General features: G+C 43.0%; 1 protein-coding gene across 5 annotated transcripts; it reads left to right on the top strand.

The window, feature by feature from the left end:
* Positions 1-84: 84 nt before the first annotated feature.
* On the top strand, positions 85-10,829 carry PRELID3A (PRELI domain containing 3A). Of its 5 annotated transcripts, none has more exons than XM_052786842.1 (6): positions 85-248; positions 3,324-3,492; positions 3,929-4,018; positions 4,832-4,902; positions 4,997-5,099; positions 10,672-10,829. In XM_052786842.1, exons 2-6 carry the CDS (start codon positions 3,355-3,357, stop codon positions 10,783-10,785), a joined length of 516 nt encoding a protein of 171 aa, XP_052642802.1. In that variant the 5' UTR covers positions 85-248; positions 3,324-3,354; the 3' UTR covers positions 10,786-10,829. The 5 variants fall into 5 exon arrangements, with proteins under 5 accessions (XP_052642802.1, XP_052642798.1, XP_052642800.1 ...); XM_052786838.1 differs by lacking the exon at positions 85-248 and adding an exon at positions 596-724; XM_052786840.1 differs by lacking the exons at positions 85-248; positions 10,672-10,829 and adding exons at positions 596-724; positions 9,918-10,116.
* Positions 10,830-11,318: the final 489 nt, after the last annotated feature.

Here is an 11,318-nt window from a genome sequence, read left to right as displayed (position 1 = left end):
GAGCCTCACGCAGCCCGTCTGCCTCTGTCTGGCCACGCCCACCGCCCTCCCCGCCCTCCCCCGGGGTGGGGCCTGCCGGGGGCTTTATGTCGAGACGTTCACTGTCAAACTACCTCGCGCAAAGGCCCTTAAGTCAGTTAAGGCCTTTGGCATCGTCACTTCGCTCTTGGGCGTAGCGACACGTGCAGACTACACCTGGCCGCGCGTTACACCCGCAGCCGCTGGCGCGCTTAGCGCCGGCCTCCGACGTAAGTAATCCGTGAAGGGTTAATCTGTCGCCAGCTGTGCGGTCAGTTAGTTCCCGCTGACACACAGGGTGCGTTTCCAGGCTGCGCCTTTCCGCAGCGAACTGACGCCCAGCAGCCAGGGGAGGTCCCGCAGCCAGCACCGCCGGGCCCGAGCGGTGCCCACCGCCTCGGCTCCCGGCGGCGGCTCACGGCCCTGCCCTCTCCCGGTGCCGCTGCGCCTGCGCGGTGCCCCTGCTCGACGGAGGCGGAGGGGGGCGGGGCGAGGCGGTGACGTGGCGCGGGAGCCGGCTGGGCAGACCCCGTGCCGGCGCGCGGAGCTCCGCCTCCCCTCCCCCCCCCCCCTCGCCCTGGCGGCTGCTCGCGCTCACCGGCCGGCCGGCGCGTGGCTGTCAGCTGCCGCCGACCCGCCTTCCCGCCGGCCCTGAGGAGAGACCGAGGGCGGCCATGAAGATCTGGAGCTCGGAGCACGTCTTCGGGTGAGGGGCCGGGCGGGCAGGGCTGAGGGGCGGCCGTTGAACGACGGCGGGAGCCGCCGCCGCCGCTCCTGCCACCGGCCGTGCGGGCGGGCCGCCGCTCCGGCGCCTTGCCGGGCCGTGCGGGGGAAGCCGGGCCCTGCCGGGGTCAGGGCGGAGATGGGACGTGCCGCAGGCGCGGCCGGAGGAGGGAGGCTCCCGACCGGTTATGCCGGCGCGGAGGCTCGGGGCGGGGGCGGGGATGGGAGGGGGGGCGCCGGCTTCTGGCGGCGTTAAATCCCTCCGGTGGGGACGGGGGCGGGGGGGGGGGGACGACCGGGGCCGAACTCCCCGCTGCCGCTCCTCCATCGCCCTGAGCTTTTTCGTGCCCGCTGGGACCCCGTGCGGGAGTTTGTCCCCCCGCTTGCGGCGGGCGGTACCGTCCGAGAGGGCGGTGGTGGAGCGGGCCCGACAGCGTCATTGCCTGATGAAGGTGTGGGTGTTTAAGGACAAGTAACTTCAACGCTATCCAAAAAAACCAGCTGCCGACGTATTTGATGATATATTCCAAGAGGTACGGACAGAGTGAGTGTGTATCCATCAGGTACTCTCACAGAGATGCCCAGCAGACAGCCATTAAGGGGGATCTGAGTAAGTTTTCTTGCCGTCAGTCCTTTTCTGCATTAAACCTGTTTGGAACACGGTTCTGGTCATCCAGTTCCACCTCTGTGTATCGAGGGAACAATGGGCAAAAGTATCAACAGGTATGTAACAAGCCATACCGGGGAGCTGACGTGGAGGATACAGCAGTTCCAGCATGGCTCTTTAAATGCCAGCAATAACCCATCTGCTACAGGTCTCTCAAAAATCTCTAAACCTGAAGAGCACCAGGGGTGATAGTTCTTAAAATATTTACAAAATATCCCAGATGTGCAGTTTTAAACTTCTTTAATTACATCAACACAACTGAATTCATTACGCTGCCAGAGGTATTAGGTGTTCAACTTTAACATTAGTCTAGTATAAGTAAACTGTAGCTTCTAATAAGAAATGACAGGCAGAGGCTAGTAAGGGCTGCTTGTGTATGGCGTAACTTCTGAGTTTGAGATGAATATCTGTCACCTGGGAAACACGAAATTGGTTTTTATTTGGCATTTTCTCATCGAGATCTGGGTCGGAACACCCCCATCTTATGGTGTAATGTGTGCGGGTGTAGATAGTTCGGTTCAGGGGTTCACAAAATATTGTTGTGCCTTATCAGATCTCTGAGTCTTAAAGTCCCTCAAGGACACTTAACAGAAATTTGACCTTTTCAGTTTGTGTATCTTCTGTTAATGATGATGTATAGCTACTGAAGATAAAAAGGAATGGTCCTCCAGTTCTCCTTCCGGTGTAGGAATTGAGGGCTCTATTTTTCCTGCTTGCACCAATAAAGCTGAAAGACCTTTTCTTACTCTTCTTGTTGGAAAAAGAACTTATTTTTCCAAGCTTCTGCTTGTTCTGGTGGTGGTGTACTGTTGATGCCCTTCTGTACTGGTCTATTTTAAGACTAAAAGTAGTGTTCTTAGAAATCAAATCCATTTAGGGCCCTAAGTACAACTCTTATGTACAAGTTGGTACCCCTGAGCCTTCTTAAGTTAGGTATCAATAGTTGAATTTTTAAAGGTTCCTTTAAAGGAAAGGTTACAAACATTTCATTCCAGATCTATCACTTATTCAAATACAGAAATCATTGCATAGGGACAGAATTTCTGTATTGGATCAAGTCCATGATTTCTGTAGCCTCCTCTATTTCAGAAGAAGATATACGAAGTCCCACAACAAGAGCCATGTGGACAGCCTGTCCTCCAGTAATAAGGCTGCTCTGATCCCAGGAGTTTGAGATTATCAAAACTTGTTTCATAAAAACAGTTCTGTATTGGGAAGAGTACCCATAAATGTAATTCATACTACCAGGCTGCTGGAAGCAGTAGTACAGGTGCAGACTTAAGGCAGTGAGCTGATCTGGTTTCTGAAAATCTGTTTCTTTATTTTGCACTTCCTGATTATTGTTTTTTTAAATTAAATTTCACTTTGCTGTTTTGCTATAGGAAGTAACAGAATCTAATGATGTTTTCTCTGATTTATTTGGTGTGTTTAGAATTGTAGAAGAATTTATGTTGGAGTGGACTTCTGGAGGTCATCTAATCCAGCCCCCTTCTCAAAGTAGGGTAAACTTAAATGTTAGGTCAGGTTGCTTTTCCAGTTGAGTTCTGAAATGGATCGAGCTTCACCAGCCTCTGTGGACAGCTACCCCGTCATTGTGGGTGTTTTGCACAGCTAACTGGAATGTCACTTAAAGCAATTTGTGACTGCTGCTCCTTGCCCTTGTTTCTGTTAGTCTTGGGTTAATAATTCCTTTCTTCACTCTGAAGAAAGGAATTCTTTTTTTTTTCCTGTTTGTGTATCAATGCTTTCTTATTGCCTTTCCAAGCATGACTGAATTCTGACGGGACTTTTGGGAGCTATGAAGCTGTACAGCACGCGCCATATTACGCAAGCTAGATCCCTGATTTAGTGTTGTCTGAATACTTGCAATTCAATACAAAATAGTTACAAATATTGTCTCCTATTCTGTTTACAGACACCCCTGGGATACAGTGATCAAAGCTGCTATGAGAAAGTACCCCAACCCAATGAATCCATGCGTGGTCGGAGTAGATGTCCTCGACAGAAGCCTTGATAACCAGGGGAGGTTGCATAGTCACCGTCTTCTCAGCACAGAGTGGGGATTGCCAAGTATTGTAAAAGCGGTACGCTGTTACAGTCTTAATGGTTTATTAAGGGTGTGATGCATTTTTATGTCTTCATCTGAATTGGAGCTGAATTCAAAGTAAAAGCTTAATTTATAGGAAATATCGTCCACAAATATCACATAAGCTGTAATTAGCATACTTAGTAGCGAGAATACATTGTAGGCTTTAATATGCCTATAGTATGTGTATGTCTATACATGCCTTCCAGACTGGTCTGTGTCATACTATATAGCTGATACAACCTACCAGGATGTAGTCTTGCCACTGATCACAGTGTTCTGGTATCCGTGAATTACTTTGTATTTATTTGGGGTCACTAAGAACTTGACATTTATGCGTTTTGGGGTGGGGGGGTGGTTTTGTTTTGTTTTTTTTTTTTTATTTTAGTCCTTAACTTTCTTATTTTTTAATTTTTTTATTTCTTCACTTTCAGATTTTAGGAACAAGTAGAACTCTGACTTACATTGAGGAACATTCTGTGGTAGATCCAGTGGAAAAAAAGATGGAGCTTTGCTCAACTAATGTGAGTGGTAGCTTAAGAAGTTTCTGGTAATTAGTTCTGGAGATTAGATGTTTTGCTCTTAACATTTAGATTAGAAATGTGTTTGCATCTTTCATCAGGAGGTAGCAATTTCCATGTCTTAGCTGGCATCTTAGTTGGCTCTTTTTTTTTTCCCCTCCTTCTTCTTCCCACAAATAGGGAACTTTAAATACTTTGGGATCAAACATTTGTGATTTTGTTTTTAATGTAAGATTATTTCTCACTATGCATGTAAAATAGTTTCACTTTTAGATGAATAACTTGTTCTACATTACACTGCCATTTACAACAAAAGTTTTAATTTGAAATGCCTTTTTTCACAAAATGTAAATGAAGTATTATGCTATATTTTGGTATCCTGGGAACTTGTAACTATCAGATTTAAAGTGGAATTGTCTGTAGGAGAGACTTGTCTCTGTACAAGAGGCATTGTCTTCCCTGAGTATTAATTTTCTGAATGCTCCAAATAGCGTTATGGTTGTCTTGGTCTTGAAGAGCCTCTCTGAATTGCATGCCATAAATCAGATAAGACTCAACATTCAGAGAAACGAATGGAAAGCTGTTTGTGCTTTGTACTGTGAATAGGAACTTAGATTGATATAATTAGATCTAGGATAGGAGAAGATGCATCACCCTTTATAGGTCTTTTTATTGACTGTGTTCTGGGTTTTATATTCTGTGTACACTGCTTTGTCTCTGACATTAAATTGAGTGCTCTACTATTGAGTAGTGCTGTTGATAACAGAAAAACGAAAGGTGAGAAGTGAGGATTTCAGCTGTTTTTTTCTTTTTAAGATTACTCTCACAAACTTGGTGTCCGTTGATGAGAGACTGGTTTACACACCTCATCCTGAAAACCCTGAAAAGTACGTAAGGATATTTGTGTGCTTCTTTGTGCATAGGAGACATTATGTTAGTCCAATTCAGTTTAGGTATTAACTTTTCTTGATTCTCTTACAGAACTGTGCTAACCCAAGAAGCAATTATTACTGTTAAAGGCATTAGCTTGAGCAGTTATCTGGAAAGCTTAATGGCAAACACAATATCTTCTAATGCCAGAAAGGTACATTTTTATTCTGTTTTCTCCCTCTCTCCTCCCACCCCTACTTTTCTTTTTGTTGAAATAGTAATTGTCAGCCATGTGCGCTGAATACTATATTTAATTTCTCTAAACTTTGTGCACAGTTTCAACTGATTTTTTTTGTAGGACCTCAGCACTTAGAATATGATTTTCCAAAGTATGAAAATGTTTCACTACTAAATCTTTGTTTTTTTCAACTAGAATTGCACATCAGAACAAACCAACCTCTGTGTATGCTACAGTTACACATAACATACACATATATTATTAGTTGGTTTTGTTTTGTGTTTTTTTTTTTCCCAAAGCACCTTTTTAAACATTAACCTCCTATTTCCAGGAGTTAGTGCTAGTAGTGAATATGACTTCCTTTTTAGCCTTTATAATCTGAATTTAGCAGGTAATCCTAGCATATTTTCTCTGCTGCTTTGTCAGTTGTTCCAGTTCCTGTCCATTAGCGAGCTGTCTCCTTGCCTTTGGCTGAAAGTAAGGTAGTGTAAGCAGAGGCATATTCTTTGAAGAGGTGAAACTATGCTGGCTTTTGTAGGTAAAGCTACACCAACTCCTCTATCTTGTGCTTGCTTTTTCCACTTGGCTTGCAGCCATGGAGCTGTACTTCAGCACAGGCAGAGCTACGGGAGTGCTTATTCTTGGGCACTTTGTCCTATCCTTCTTCAGGGAAAGTGAGAAAGAAATGGGTGGGGTTCTAGAGAAGCACAGGCATCACTGCCTAACAGCAGGATGAGATGAGTGCACCTGAAATTTGAGTTTGTGCTCTGCATTGCTGGAGAGGTTCAGCACAGTGGGAATCTGGCCCAGTAACTCCTACTGTGCCGGACAGCCTGTGCTTTGGCCAGCCCTTTGTCCTTGTGAGAGATGTTGCTTGACCAAGGCAGTGTAAGCCAACTTGATAGGAGGTATTGAGTAACGAGATCAGAGAGGGAGAAGGCCTCCTTTTCCTCCCTTCTTGTGTGCTTTTCCAAAAATGAGAGGAAAACAGGTTAAAATCAGGGGAGGGGGGAGGAATGATGTGTAATTTCTAGACACTGAAGAGTAAGTAGCTGAGTGCTCTCTGTGTTTGAAAGTCATAAATTGAATGTATTCCAGATAAATTAGAATTCTATTCTGATCCAGTTTCCATGTAAAAGTCTGTGTGGGGCATATATTCTTGAAAGAGAAGTCCAAACCCTGGCTCACAACCAAACTACAGGCTGACTCGGAGGTAGCAAAGCACTAGCTAGTTGGAATGGCCAGATCAACTAGGCACACTTAAAAGTGCTGGCTGAATTCCTCTCATGGCATCTGTCACGTTTGCATGTCTCTGTTGAACTCAGTGTAAATATTTCTTGGTACCTATTCAGGTGTTGCCTGTGAGAGAGCTTGATTTCTTTTAAAGATTGTTCTTCTGTTCTGCCATTTTCAAGGAACACAGTGGCTCACCAGCTTCTTGCAAATCAAAACCACCTTCTGTCCTGTGTGTTTCACTGAAGAGTCTCGTTAGAGATGTTGAACTTGGCAGGAATTTGTACTTGCTGTTACCAGCCCTTTGCTACCCAGTAACCTACTGTGCTGTTCCTAGCTCTTCTTGCATGCTGTGCTGTGCCTCTGTGTTCTTAGCACCCCTCTTAAACTTCCTAAAAGTTGCTGAAAAATGTTTTGTTGTTCTGAAGAAATGGGAAGTATTGAGATTTTGCTCTGAGGCAGAAGTGGCGGATGATGCCTTATTATTTTTAATGATGATGGAAAAATCATTTGCCATATGTTGTAAATCTTTTCTGTGTTACTCCAGGGGTGGGATGCTATTGAGTGGATAATTCAAAATTCTGAAAGCGCTCTAAGCTAGCAGTTCTCCACATCTACAGTTTGTACTAACTAGTGGTAATGCCAGCATTCTTCTTCTTGGTACAGCATTTCAGCTTTCTAGCAAATATGTGCATGGATTGTTGTCATGTGAATTTCATAAATTAACCTGCATGTATGTTTTATATACATTGCATACAGGAATGGCAAACATGTTCATTACACTGCAGTTGTAGAGAGTGAGAGTAGGTCAGATCTAGACTGGATCAGTTAACCCATGCTTATGCCACTGGACAGCCAACTTGCTGCAGCCATGTCTTGTGCCACACAGTATTATGGTTTGAAAGTGGAACGATGACCGCAGGTAACTAGGCATGGGGATGAGTCCCTCCACCAAGTGTTTGATCTGGTCTTAGTTTCTGTGATTTCAGTATGTAAAACTGGTACCTGAAGAAATTAATAAATTGGTTAGTGATTGGAATTGGCATTATAAAAATGAAATGGATAGGATATAAAATTGATATCTTGAAACAGATTGCCTAACAGGGGTAATCTTTTGCATAGTGACATTGTATTTGCTTTTCTTATGCCTGAGGAATATTGTTGCCCTTCTGTGAACTTCTGTGGAAATCTGTACAAAGCTTGAAACTGTCAGAATGCCAGACTGTTTGTGTTTTTCATTGGTCTTGTAGTTACATTCATTTCGGTAGTGACGTGTTCCTTCTTAAGCGATGTGACTGTGAAAAAATCTGACTTCAAGGTTGAGAACTGTGTGTACTTGCCTCTGGGATACCTCTGTGCAGACTGTTTTCCTTCACTAGTCAGTGTAGCTTGTCTCTGTCATTCCTGTATTGGCTTATGCTTCAACTAATAAGATTCCTTAAAAAAAGGAAAAAATCCATTATGCTGCTTCCCCTACTTAAGAATGTAGGGTTTTTTTACACTGCTTACTTTGAAACCAGTGTATGCCATGAGTATTTGCTTTTACATTCTCATTCCACTAAGCTTTTATGGCTGTTTTTCTGGAAAACGTCAACTACAAAGGCTCAGCATTTATCAGTCACTTAAGGTCTACCAACAAATCTTCATATGCAGCGTTTGGTCTGCCAAACACATCATACTGCTAACATATGCAATAAAGACTAATATAATATGCATGCTTGGTTATGAATGTGCTTGCTTAATGACTTACTACAGAATTTGTTGTACAGTATGAAACTTTATCGATCAATCCTCTGTCAGATTTTTTTTTTTTTTGGTAACTGGGTAGTTCTACAGTACTTGGAGGCTTTGCATCCTGTTAAGATTTGTAACTTAATTTCCTGTGCAGAATATTCCTGAAATCTTCCTTGCCAATATCACGAGTTTATTCTTAGCTGCAAAATACAGCATATAGCGTACGCAGGTCTAAGGAAACTTGCGGACCTATGTAGTCTCAAAAGCTGAAGGAAATATCTTGCTGCTCCAGTTGAATGTCGTGGATGTTTTTAAATTTTATTTTACCTTGTGAACAGATATATCAACTAAAACACTATGACCTGGTTGTTTCATAGTCAGGGCGTGTAAAGAATCTCAGTATTTTTCTACTGAGCATTTTCTACATCGAAGGTGTTCGACCTTCTGACAAATCTTTGTGCGATTAGACAAATACAACATCTAAGCTGTTGCTGTCTGTCTTAGTTCTCTGTGCCTGTGTCACCTAAGAGAGGACATTCTAACCTGACTTTTAAATATCCAAATGCATGCTTACTGAAAGATGATGCCCCCTCTCTCCCCCCGCTTTGTTCCTTACAGAGCACTCCACTCTGCTAATTCACGGCTAGTTACAACTTGTTGCCATGCAGTAGCCTACTCCTGTCTGGGTGCTTTTATCCATGCTTTGCTGGTGTTCCCAGATCTTGCACAGGATGTAGAGACGGTGGAAGTTACCACCTGCTGAAGCATGGTCGATTTGGAAGGAACTCAGAAGTTGAATCATAGTCGTCTATAGACTTTCTTCTGCAACCCATACTTAAACTGGACGATTTAAATCATGTTTTCTTGATGATTGTCGGTATTTTTTAAAGGCATATCTTGATCTAACTTAACTTAAAGATACTAATTCTTGAGGTAATTCTGGATAGGGCTGAATCCCCCTTTCTGAGCTCTGACCAAGAGTTGAACACTTTGGTGTGATACATGGATAATTTTTCTTGGGTTAAGGACTGCCTGCCAGTGCAGACATAGCAATTAGTGTTTATTCTGTGAGTCCCTGTAATATGAAAAACCTGAAGAGAAACAGTCAGCCCTTCACTGAACTTAGTGGGGTCTTGAGAGAAATATGCTCTTATTCATAGTAAAACTTTATTTCTTTTAATAGGTTATGCTTTGCAGCCTGGAACTGGGTGTTTAATATTATTCCAGAGTAATGCTTCTAGCCTCCAAAAAAATTCTTCAAGAGTATGTGTGGGTTTTGTTTTGGCTTTTTTTTTTTTTTGAGGTTTTCAAAGCTGTTTATTCAGATTCTTGTTCATGCTTAGTGGTTTATAAAGGACAACAGCAGGCTCTGGACACTTTAAGAGGTTTTTGTTCAATTTATCACCTATAATGCGTGCAACAACAATAGTACATCAGAGTTCAGAACAACTCTGTGTGTGTGGAGGGCTTTTCCCTCCCTTTCGCTCGATCTCTGTGGAGGGCTTGAACACTGACACTGGCTCTCCTGAAGACTTACGACTTTTTGGGCTCAGACCCTTTATCTCCAGAACTCCTCTAGACTTGGCCAGAGCCATGTGGCTCCCAGTTACTGCTTTCCACTGTTTGTACTTCTTATTCTTAGTAGGGTAAGAGAGGTGAATGTCTCTTGGCTTCTCTTTAAGTGAAAAAAGGCCAGGTGTTTTCCTGGTCTGATCCTGTCTGCTTGTTTTCGCAAAAGCTGTCATTCTGAGCTTATGGAGCTCTAAAATCTTGCACTTTCGTTTAGTTAAAGTGCTTCTCTTTTATCTTCTTGGCTTCATTGTGCAGCTGGCTGCCTGCTCATCTTGTGGTCATTGGGGTGCAGTTGCTGCAGTGTCTTCTTAAGGTAAAAGGTTTTTGATGTGATTATTTTGCTGGATTGCCCAGCTCTTATTAAAGCATTGGCTGTCATTGCCTAGCTTTGAGGCACTCCCATTCTGAGAACCGAGCAGAGAAAGACCATATCTTGATATAAAATGTGCAACTCTAGTCTCTCAATTAGTCTGTTTTATATGCTGAAAAGTTGCTGTGCATGAAGATAGAATTCAGCGCGAGTCCATCTCTGAACTCTTGCTAGATACCAAATCAATTAGTTGCTGCTTCAAAGAGCACTTGGAAGGCTATCTTTCTTTGTCCTCAAAAACTTTCCATATAACTCGGTTAATGAATCTGAGAACAGTACGTAGACTTTGCTATAATTTTGCTGATATTCTTTGGGTGGTGGGAGCAGCAAACAGTAGAAACAGCAATACTCTTACATAAGGGAACTTAACTGCTGAATTAGGCTTTTTGCCTAGGTGTGCTACTGGGAGCTCACACCGATATTGCATTTACTTCTTGCTTATGGGTTAAGCAGATGCCTTTGCAGTGAAGTTTCCATAAGAAGATGCTAAGAAATTATCCATATAATTGGGTATTAAACTATGCAGGGCATGAAATTAATTTTAAAACAAGTCTCATGTCTGACAGAGGAAAAACTACAGAAACATGAGCAGTGGTGGTGTATCTGTTCAGATCCTAAATTCCAGTATTTTCCTGGCAGGGTCGGGATGCCCTGGAGTGGGTGATCAGCAAACTAAACACAGAATTGGAGGAGCTGAAGTCAACACGCGAGGGAATGAAACCAGCAATGGCAGCAGCGTCAACAGAAAAATAAAACCAAAAATACCAAGTAACTGACAGAAAAGTTTTATTCTGCAGGCTGCTTTGTAGACCTCCCTTCCAAGGCTGATCTGCAGAGGTTTTATATATTTATAAGAATATTGGATCAGCAGAAAAGTAACCTCATCCGTCACCTCCACAGCAGCTCCTGTTGCCTACTGAAGATTACATTGACCCCCTGCAGATACTCTTTTCATTTAAACAATTTATTTTTAACACTGGAAACAAAACATTTAGCGCATTTAAAACTGCCTAAATGTGCCTTTTATAATGAAGATAGAGAGTATATTTACACTATCTCGGTTTTTCGTACTCAAACTTGAAAAGAATGCATGTATGGTATTAAGGGTTTTCCATGTGAACACTTGTTCTGTGAAGGGCTGATAGGTACTAGAGCACTGAATTTTGTCTGTTTTGTAATCTGATAGTGTCTTACGCCCATTTAAAGGGAACTACATGAGTCAGAACGTGATACTGTAGAATTAGGTATCTTATCTAGAGAATCATCCCAAAAAGCTAAAACTTGTG

Source organism: Harpia harpyja, chromosome 5 (assembly GCF_026419915.1).
Source record: "Harpia harpyja isolate bHarHar1 chromosome 5, bHarHar1 primary haplotype, whole genome shotgun sequence".
NCBI classification, from domain to species: domain Eukaryota; kingdom Metazoa; phylum Chordata; class Aves; order Accipitriformes; family Accipitridae; genus Harpia; species Harpia harpyja.
This window is presented reverse-complemented; position numbering and strand designations above follow the sequence as displayed.

Excerpts from the sequence above, each read along its gene's own strand:
- PRELID3A (XM_052786838.1), top strand. The coding sequence starts at position 693 with ATGAAGATCTGGAGCTCGGAGCACGTCTTCGG. Across the intron at positions 725-3,323 it reads AGCTCGGAGCACGTCTTCGG|ACACCCCTGGGATACAGTGA; the intron begins GTGAGGGGCCGG and ends TTCTGTTTACAG. Across the intron at positions 3,493-3,928 it reads TGCCAAGTATTGTAAAAGCG|ATTTTAGGAACAAGTAGAAC; the intron begins GTACGCTGTTAC and ends CTTCACTTTCAG.